The sequence below is a fragment of the Gregarina niphandrodes genome (assembly GCF_000223845.1).
Source record: "Gregarina niphandrodes unplaced genomic scaffold scaffold00015, whole genome shotgun sequence".
Lineage (NCBI taxonomy): Eukaryota > Apicomplexa > Conoidasida > Eugregarinorida > Gregarinidae > Gregarina > Gregarina niphandrodes.
The window spans coordinates 138213-148817 of record NW_011646042.1 but is presented as its reverse complement, the minus strand read 5'-3'; the positions used below and the strand labels follow the sequence as shown (position 1 = coordinate 148817).

The 10605-nt window shown below is 57.0% G+C and overlaps 1 protein-coding gene across 1 annotated transcript; it reads left to right on the top strand.

Moving 5' to 3' along the window:
- Positions 1-1762: 1762 nt before the first annotated feature.
- Positions 1763-9569, top strand: GNI_082650 (Fcf2 pre-rRNA processing protein; the record flags this gene model as incomplete). The annotated part of the gene is made up of 4 exons (XM_011135766.1): positions 1763-1881; positions 3398-3544; positions 4804-5094; positions 6569-9569. Coding segments are annotated over 4 exons (3558 nt in total), but the record flags the coding sequence as incomplete, so codon positions are not given.
- Between the last annotated feature and the right edge of the window lie 1036 nt (positions 9570-10605).

Genomic DNA, 10605 nt, shown 5'->3' with positions numbered 1-10605 from the left:
TGGTACGGCCGGTGGTACGGCCGGTGGTACGGCCGGTAGTACGGCCGGGGGTACGGCCGGTGGTACGGCCGGTGGTACGGCCGGTGAGAGCCGCGGTAGCAAGAGCAAACACCGCGAAAGCAAGCACGAGGGGACGGGTGAGGCGAAGAAGGAGGAGGCGGCGTACGTGTTACCGGGTGCGCCGGAGGGTTTGACGAAGACGGCGACATTGCCGACGGTGAAGCGCGACATCAGCGGGGTAATGGCGGAGTTGTATGACCTGGCGCGAGGCAACGGCGACCGGCTGGACACGATGTTGAAGCAGACACACAATGAGATCGGCGACCCGACAAGTCGCGGCTATTGGCGCAGCGAGTTGATGCGGCGCGACGGACTCACAGCGCCGCGTTACTTAGCCGACCGGCCGTACGTGCAGTATCTGGGTGAGTTGGAGAGCGATGTGGAAGCTATGTACCGCAACCTGCGTACGACAGCCGAGTGGAACACACGTAAGATCCGATTGATGGAGGACCGACTCAAGGTACTTAAACAATCCAGCGATCGCCGAGTCGCCCTCTAGTCAAGTCTAGTCTAGTGCTAGCCTAGTCGGTGCTGACCTAATCAGTCGGTAGTGGACCTGCCTGGTCAGGACAGTACCCCCCAGACCCAATACGCCCCACAGGGAGACAGCTATAATACAAAGAGGTAAGGTTGGAAAAAGGTCGGACAAAAGGTCGGAATCCCAAGGACCGGGGTCGGACCGGATTAAGCGGAGGTCGGACCGGAGGAGTCTTGGTGGAAGATCGGTGGAATGGATTGGACCACACCGATGGGTACCGCTTCGTAGTACCGCCAGCTGTCCTCGCGTCGGTTAATTTGCAATGGCAGCCAAGACAAGCCGGGTGTCCTTTGTTTCGGAATGAAGAGGGACGTGTCGCGCGATTTGGCGTCGACAAAGCGATCGTCAACGACCAGTCTCAAAGGTGGTCCTTCTGCTGGCGCCGCCCCGGTGTAAGGTCCTGGGTGGGGGCCTGGGGAGGGTCCTGCCGAGGGTCCTACTCCCCCCTCCCCTTGCTGACTAGCTAACCACTCCTGCTTGTTGGCGGCCGCGTCGTACCAGGCTCTCGTGCCGTCTACCCCACCACTCCGATCCAGCTGCGGGAAGCACATAAAGGTACCATACGGTGGGTGCGGAGGCCCGGACGAAGGGTGAAGACACAACTGGCAGTGACAGCTACAGGCTGACCGGACAACCTTGTAGTTTAGTCTCCGGTCAACGTTAGAGCGATAGAAAACCATGGTGCATTTTGGCTGCACTCATCAAAGTATGAAGAATTCGGTTGCATGAGATAAGACGGACTTTGCATGGCTAAAAGCCTTTACAATAGCCAACAAAGTAGCGTTCGCACACGCGTGTGCGCCCCTTCTTATGATAATACGGACGCCGATTTTCCTTCTATATGCGTCTGCGCAGGGTCCCTTGCAGCCGATATTAAGTCAATTACAGAGTAAGCAGTTTATTGAACGTTTAGCACCCGGGTTTGCATAGATGCGGCGTCCAGTTTGGTGTTTGGAGCTGGATCTGGAGGACTGATGGGATCGGGAGGTCCGCTTCTGGGCGGTAGTGGCGGCGCGCTTCTGGGAGGTAACGGTGGAGGTGGTTTCCTGGGAGGTAATGGTGGCTTCCTGGGTTCGAATTCGGAGTTTCTGCGGCCGGAGGGGTTGCTAAGTCAAGCGCGGACTATTTTTGACGGCCTGAAGTATCGGGTGGAGGATCCATCAGTATTAAGTCAGTTTGCGAGTCAATTGCGCGAGATCTTTTCTGCGCCGACGAATGTAACGGCGAACTCGGCGTTAGAGGACGCGTCCTCGACGACTACGGCTGCCCCGAGCGCATCGACGGTGACTCATTTGATCCGAGGAGTGAATTTCCATAGTCCTTTTGATCTGAGTGAGTTGGCTGGAGAGGAGGTTGAACAAGAGACCATTGAGATCGACAACGGTGGCGCAGGGGTCTTTCCACGTTTGAACAACGCTGTCCGGGGCGGTTTTGGGCTCGTGGGCAACGTCTTGACTAACCAATATCGCGTAGCTACCCAGAAGCGGCGTGGGGATCAACGACAGTTCGCGGATGCCGGCGACTTGCCTCCAAGACGCCGGCTCCAGGCCACCACATCTTTGCTCAACCAGGTTCTGGGTCTACCGGGACGTCCGGGAGGGCTTTACGGCAGATTTGACCAAAGCGAATCGCACCGCACTACTACCGAACAGAGGACGCAATCGAGGCCGCAAGTCGAATCCCGAACGGTGGCCGTCGAGCCATCTAGAACGTCTGGATCGTCGCTGCTTCGTCAGGCGCTGCACGAAGAAGAAGAAACATTGTCGGCGTCGCGTTTGATGGACCGGCCCAATGAAGACCAGGACGTCGAAGATTACCACCAGGACGTTGAAGGTCAGGACTGGGGAGGACATAAGCAGCCACGGCAGCAGGACAAGGGGAGTTATCTGTCGTCGAGTCAGAAGGCATATCAGGAGTGTTTTATTCCGAATGCAGTGGTAGTGGGTCCTGAGGATATCGTGGTTCGGAGCAAGGACATTTTGCACTGTCAGAGTCTGTGTCAACAGAACTTGCGTTGTCGTTATTGTTCGTTCCGGTTCGATGAGCAGCTATGTTATCATTACACAGATGCGGAGAGGTTGCAGGGGACGAAGGCGGCGATATCAGCCCCGAAGCGTTGTGCTGGCGTTTTAGACAATAGTCCTGTTAGCAGCCCAGTATTGTCTGGGCAGCAGAGTGGGTCGGAGGACTCGACTCCTTCCGACCGTGGAATAGAGGAGTCGAGAAAGGAGGAAGGGTTGGGAGGTGTGTTAGGTTTATTGGGCGGCGGGGGTGCATCTGGACTGTTAACTGCGGCCACAAGCATGATGACTACAGGCAGTCAGTTCATGGGCGCGATTCCGTTTAAGGAATTGGCACAGGCGGGACTGACTTTAGCGGAGAACGGGTATTTGCGGAATCGTGGTATGACCCGTGGTCTCGCAACACGGACGAAGGATAAGACACAGGTGCCTCCGCCACCTGGCAGTGGTCAGCCCGTAGTGTCTTGCCACGCGGAAGGTATGACGTGCTGCGTGCCTCGGACGGCTGTGCCTGACTGGCAGAAACACCCTCCCTATCTCAACAGCTACAAGACGGCAGAGGAGTGCGCGTCTATCTATGTAACAACACAGGATGCACTCTGTGTCACCTCGGTGTACAATGCCGAAACGGACCGTGGCCGATGTGGACTTCGCATCACTGATACCACCGACTGGACCATGTACCGTAATATACTCACTGTACCCAGCAAAGTTATGAATAACGCACTTTGTGAATGTGTACATGACCATGCAGAAGACCCCGACACGCCACCGCAAGGCTCGGCGCGCTGGGAGTACAGCATCGCCGCTACCGAACAAGCCAAAAAGAAACTCGACCAGACGGAAGAATCTGCCACACGTCTCGTCAAAGGTGCACAAGCCGCCCAAGTTCTCTCCCAAATCTTCGCTGGCGGCAACGGCGGCGGTGGTGGCGGAGCCGCCGCCGCCGCCGCCAAGAAAGGTGCCGCGCCAAGTGGCCTGGCAGCGGTTGGCGATATGATTGGCCTTGCGAGCAACCTCGGGTCCTTCGTCAGCCATCGCCGGGCCTCGCGTGCCTCCGAATAGGACCCCTCTTCCGAATAGAAAACCGTCTTCCTACCGTCGAAGGGACCTTCTCTCATCAGCGAAGAGAAAGGGCGGGGAACGCGGTTGCGCCGTGAGGTTAAGATTGGTCGTAAGATTTTTCACTATATCATTATAATGTTAAGATCACCATGATTTAGAGACAATTGGTTAGTGGTACCCGGCTGCAAACAATTGGTGGCTGGAGTAAGTCGCTAGTGGGTCTGATTGCAAGTGAGTCTGGTTACGAGTGGGTCTGGTTGCAAATGGGTCTGGCTGCGAGTGGGTCCACAGTAGGCGGGCGGGGAAATAAAAAGTATGTACACGGCGGATGAACTGCCCTTGTCGGAGTGGTTAGCGCCGGCGCATCTGGAGGAGGTTGTGGCGCGAGTGATAGCTGATTATAAAGAGGAGCAGGGGATGGACACGACGGCGCCTTTACCGGTCAAGGCGGTGACAAGTTGGTTGCGTGAGAAGTTGGGTGGTGACCGAGTTGTGCCGCCTGTGCACACCTTACTGGACTGGCGCACGGCGGGGTATCTGGTGCCAGCGCACCCGCCCACGGCCGGGCCGTACATGAACGTGGAGGCCATTCCGGGCATCTCGACTTTGACGCCCATGGTCCTCAATCCCAACTCGATGCCAGAGGCGGCCAGTTTGCAGGCAAGGGTCCTCGGTATCAACCTCACCGCCCTCAAGAAAGAGGATGCCAACAAAAACCACAAGAAGAAAAAAGACGGGAAGAAAGTGGAAGACCAAAAGGATAAAAAGCGTAAAGACCAGGACGACATAGACCAGGACGACATAGACCAGGACGACATAGACCAGGACGACAAAGGAGGAGATGAGACGGTGAATGACGGGAATGACGGGATTGCTGCGGGAGAGGACGGGAATGGTGCGGGAGAGGACGCGGAAGATGATGCGTGGTCGGACATTTCTGGCTTCGAGGTCGACGTTGAGGGCGATAAATCTATATTTGACACAGCTTTGGAAAAGAGTTCTTGTGAATCGGAATCGGAATCGGAGGAGGTCGCGACGTTTGCAAGCAATGTTGCAGTGGACTCTCAGAAGGACTTGGACGCTTTACTGGATCAGACAGCTGGTCTGAGTGTGTTGCAGACTTCAGCCGACGCGCCGACGAGCGCTTCGGGAAAGAAGAAGTTTTATTCTTACACGGACGTGTCGACGAAGAGAGACGCTGCGGTCAAGCCGAGCCGGGTCGCACCCATGATCCGGGCACTTATTGAACGGGACTCCACACAGAAGCACAGCATGAACGACCTCCAAGAGCGGCGGAAGTTTGAGAAAGAGCGGCGCCAAAACGAACTAGATGCCTTCTACGGTATGAAGCGGCAGACTATCACCCCGGAAATGAGGCAAGAGCTCCAGGCTCTCAGCCTTCGAGGGTTCGTTGATCCGATCCATACCCACTACAGGGGGTCCAAGCGACAGCTTGATTTGGCAAATGCGGAGTCCGGCTTCTTCGAAGTAGGTACTGTGGTCGCTGGCGGCATCCACGATCGAGCCATGCACGCTGATGGATCCACCGCCGTCACCTCGGACGGATCAGGCAGGAAGAAGGCCAAGAGCCTGGTTAAGTCGATTTTGCTCCAAAAATAGATCAACTCTGCTCTTCATTCAGCTCGGGTCTTCAGCCCCACTCCTCAGCACCGCTCTTGATTCAGCCTTTCACACCAGTGACAGGTTGCTTCCTTTTTAGTGGCTATTAACGGCTTATTCATTGAACACACACGCGTGTTTTGTTTGCTTATTACCTGCTTGTCACCCAACTGCACACGCGTTTGCAAAGCAGCGAACGGGCCTTTCATTAATTGACNGACAGGCAGACGAGCCTAAGTGCTGTGGTTGAGGACAGCTGGATTAGGCGCTTTATATGGACCTAGACCAACGGTTATTTGCGGCGTGCTTGGCGAATGACCATATCGAGGTGCAGGAGCTGCTAGCGCAGGGGGCCTCGGCTTCGTATCAAGAGGCCGAGGCCGAGTTGAAAACGTGTTTGCACGCGGCAGCGGAAAATTTAAGTGAGGAAATTGCGGAAACGCTGATCCGACATGGGGCTGACTTGATGGCTGTGGACCGGGTGGGGTTCACGCCATTTGCGCGAGCGTGCATTACCATCGGGATGAGCCCAACTGGTTCGGGATCGTGCGGTATTCTGCGGCTCCTGCAGGCGGAAGGGTCCTCCGTGTTGCATCTTGACGTGTATGGCAACACTGTGCTGCACGTGCTCGCCACGCGGGGTAGCGCGCCCGGGTTCATGCGGGTGTGTCGGGAGATGGCGTCTATGTTGGATCAGCAGGGCTTCGACACCACCCGGATCGACATTCGGGTCAGCGATGGTCCGTGCGGTGTGGTAATGGACCGTGAAGAATTGCACCACGAGGAATTGAACCGCGGGTGGGTGGATCATAAGACGGTGGATCATGAGACGGTGGATGACCACAACAAAATGGTGGAACGGGTCGTGGATGAGGGTGCGGCACGGCGTCGGTTGACGGAGATTGAGCGGGCGTGTGTGTGTTGTGCCTTGGACACGTGTGTGGCATTGACGTTGTTGCCCGGGTGGGGTTTCTTGACACCGTTGCATTTGGTGTGTGAGAGTGGGAATACTGTGTTATTGTTGATGATATTGCGGTATATGCGTGACCGTGGCCAGTTATATTGTCAGCCCTTGGATGCGTTGGGTTGGAGTCCTTTACATTGGGCGGCGATGCGTAATCAAAAGGAATGCATATCGACGTTATTGCGCTACGATTCGGGCTTACAGCGTGACTTTATGTCACGCAGTCCGATGGACGTATGCTTCTCCTTTTCGCATGACTCGACGGCGACCTGGATGCTGAAACATTTGTTACGTCACGAGCCCACGACACGTCGACATTTCCCCTTGGTCAGTCTCGCCCTGGTTCTCACTCTCGCCGCTGGAACGGAGGCGGCTCTGCGCATAGTCTTGCTCCTTAGCTGCACGCTGCCACTAACTGGCATGCTACTCTCGCTTCTAGCACCCGGCCTCGTTTGGTGGGCCATCACGCAACAGCCTCTCTGGCGGGCACTCCCTCTCTGCATCACCAAGGTCGGAGCACTTGAGGCCGCTCACAACAAACTGCCACACCGTTGGGATGGCGTCAAGGTCTTTGGCCGTACCAGTCTCAACCAACATGGACCAGAGCTCAGCCCCGTTCGTGCAGATCTTCGGTCGGAATGGCATGCACTCTGGCAAGCACTGCAAACCTGGCGCAATGACCCTCTCTCCTGCGTCTTCATCTGGTGGCTCCAAAGCCACCTCACTCGCACTCCACACACTTCCGCCCACCGTGACCACGCCAAACGGGAACATTCCAAACGGGTGGAACACATCACTCACACCCACCGTGGCCACACCCACCGTGACCACACCCACCGTGACCACACGCACCGTGACCACACGCACCGTGACCACACGCACCGTGACCACTCAAGTCGGGAACACCCGAACTACAAGCACCGAGCCAAGATCGACGGCACCCATCATAGAACGCCGCCGCACCTGCTCACCGTCGGCACCCATGCGGCCACGCTCCGGCCACCACCACACGGCGGGCACCTCAGGCACTACGCCTTCGACTACCCCACAGAGCGCGGTGGTACCGACTACCGCGGCACGGACCGCCGCCCGTCAGACTCCGACCATACGGACAGCTCCTACCTCAGCGACAGCAGTCAGACCGTCGAACTTATCGGAGTCGGCACCACCTCCTCCGTGCCCAGCGATTCCACCAATAACGAATCCAACTCGCTCGGCTCCAGCTCCTTGGAATCCAGCTCCCTGGACTCCAACTCGATGGAGTCCTCCAACTCGATGGGGTCCAACTCAATGGGGTCAAACGCCGTGGAGTCGAACTCCATGGGGTCATCGAACACCCTCGAGTCCGGCACCAGCCAGTCTCTCAACTCCAGCACGGTGGACTCAAGCGCAACCGTCGACTCCGGCACTCAGCCGGTCGAACAGAGTACCATGGAGACTAGCAACGGCCAGTCCTCGAGCAGCATGCCCTCGAGCAGCATGCCCTCGAACAGCAGCCTCACGTCCGACAGCAGCCTGATCGGTCGCGAAAGCAGCGAGTCGCGCACCGCCTATTCGGCTACCGCTTCGTCCAGCAGCGGCCCCCGTCACCCTCGTCAAGCCAGCGCTCGACAGCGCATGGGAACGATTGTCGAACAAGCGACGGATAACCAGCAAGGGAGACCAGTTCCGCGACACGACCTCCATATTCACGACACGCGCGTGTATGATACGCGTCTACACGAGCAAGAGAGAGCACGCCTGCGCATCAAAGAGCGGAAGCGACTCTGGGCGCGCCAGCTGGAGGCGGAAATGGAGTTGGAGCGCGAGCGTTTGCGTCTGGAGCGGGACAAGTTGGCTCACGAGCGGCAATGCTTTGAAGCAATGAGTAGTCAGATTCGTTCGAGTGGCGAACAGCTCAGCCTCCGTGCGACTTCCGGAGCGGTCGCTGAGCCTGAGGACCCGCACACGTTCGGCAACGCAACGAGTCCGACTCCCTTTGTCGCGGCGGCGGCGAGTCCTGATGAGCAGGCAACAAGTTCTCGAGACGAGGTGTCTTTTGCGGAAAGTGGCTGCAGCGACTTGACGATTGAGTATTGCGTAGAGAGTTCCTCGAGTGAGAGCGGATCAGAAGACGCAGAGGCCGCTCTCAACTTCATCCAGCAACATCAAACAGAACATCAAACAGACCAAAGTGACAGAGATCAGTTTCAGGGCCTGAAAGCCGCACTTCGGACCAAGGCAGCCCGATTGGGTATTCCGCCGTTACGGCCGTCTGCGCCAGAGTCCACTTTCCTCGAGCTTGAGTCTTCCTCGGTGAGCATCGGCGGCGGCCGGACGGGGACGTCATCGTTGCCACTGACGTCATCGGCGCCACTGACGTCATCGGTGCAACTGACGTCGTCGGCTGCGCCGTCGGAGGACGAATTTGTGCACCGCGTCCCGATTAGCGATGCGCCGCCAGTCGAACAGGTAGGGTCCAAGCAGCCCCGCAACGCACAATCGGGGCTTGGCATTGGCTCACCCCGTCAGAAACGATGTGAGAGCACGTCATTCTTCAGACTGCCCGATATGCAAACGGTGCGCTCTCGAATAAAGGACATCCTCAATGGCTTCACACGTGTTGAAAAGATGATGCCCAAACCTCCGCCTCCGGCCCCTTCCTCCAGCGGAAGCTCCAGCGGCTCCAGCGGAAGCTCCAGCGGCTCCAGCGGAAGCTCCAGTGGAAGCTCCAGTGGAAGCTCCAGTGGGTCCAACTGTATCGGGACCAGCTCCCGGCGGTCAACGTCTCGCCAAGCCGGATCTTCGAGCGCGGTCACGTCCAGTCTGGTCCCCAGCAACGCCATGTCTCAGTTGGGACAGTCAGGCGCAAGCAATAGCCACGTTCCGGAATACGTCCAGACGGCGGTTGCGGTACGAGACCCTCGGGGCAACGGCAATGGCATCTCGGGACTACTAACGACAAGTCAAACCGGGAGCAACCAGAGCGGGGTAAGTCGGCGGAGCGGTTCAAGCAGTCACGCCAGCTACAAGCAAGGAGGCCTGGATGCTCCACCTCCTAGCGTTTCGGCCTCGTCTATTGTGGCCACCTCTTCGAGCATTAGCCACACTAAAAGAGAGGCCACGGATAGCAGCCAGCTGTTTGGAAGTAGTAGTCAGCTGACGGGAAGTGAGCTGACAGGTAGTCAGATGACAGGTAGTCAGATGACAGGTAGTCAGATGACAGGTAGTCAGATGACAGGTAGTCAGATGACAGGTAGCAAAGGCACCACTTCCACTTCGTCATTGGGAGACAAGCGTTCTACTTCCACAGCAAGTACTCGTCTGGGTACGATATTCGGAGGCACTGACGAGTTGGAATTGATGTGGAAGACCCCTCAATTTGGCATGACCTCCTCGATTCCTCAGATGCGTAACCCACTATTGGCTGGGGTTTGTGACAAGTGGTTGACCGAAGAGTCAATTGGTCAAGGGTTCGCTGTGTGGCGAGCGGAGTTTGTCAGGTTGTGTCAATATGTGCGTGAAGTTCCTCATTTGTTTTGCAGGGCGGGTTCCAGTGGTAAGTCGTGGGATGAGGTTGTACAGCAGAGGAATCCGAGTATCCCTGCCCGTGAAATTGGGATTATTGCTGCTTTGCCAGCGGCGATCAAACCGCAAAGTACGCCGTTGGGTCAAGTGATTGATATGGTACGAACAGAGATCTGTCTCAAGGCGACCGTGCTTGACAGAGATGGTGTGGATACCCCATCGGTTTCCGACTTAACTAAATACACTGGACCCATACCACCCTTTACCGACATTGATGTATGCCATTGGAAGCTCAGATCACACACAGACAAACACTCCTTGGTCAACAACGTGTGGTTACCCGACGTGATTGACTTGATGATGACACTGGGCCTTGTCCTCATGCTTAGCACACCCCGCCAGGAGATCGGCATCGTTAAGGTGATTTATATCAAATACACGGTACTCGGACTCATGGCTCTAGAGGCCGTCACCCTTGCACTTTGGAGCGCTTTATATACTAAAGATCTTGAATTGCATCCTTCCCAGCACGACCTTGCTACAAACGCGGGTCCTGGGTAGAACGACCGAAATGATTCGACGAACCCCCAATAGGTGCTGCACCTGACGGCCTACTCTCCACCACGACGTCCCCATCCGGCACTGGAGTTGGACGCACCAAAGAGTTATTAGAAGGTATCTAGGAGGAGACGCACCGTCGAGGGGACGCACCCTGGAGGGGACGCACCGTGGCGGGGACGCACCGTGGAAGGGACGCACCGGGGAGGGAACGCACCGTGGAGGGAACGCACCGTGGAGGGAACGCACCGTGGAGGGAACGCACCGTGGAG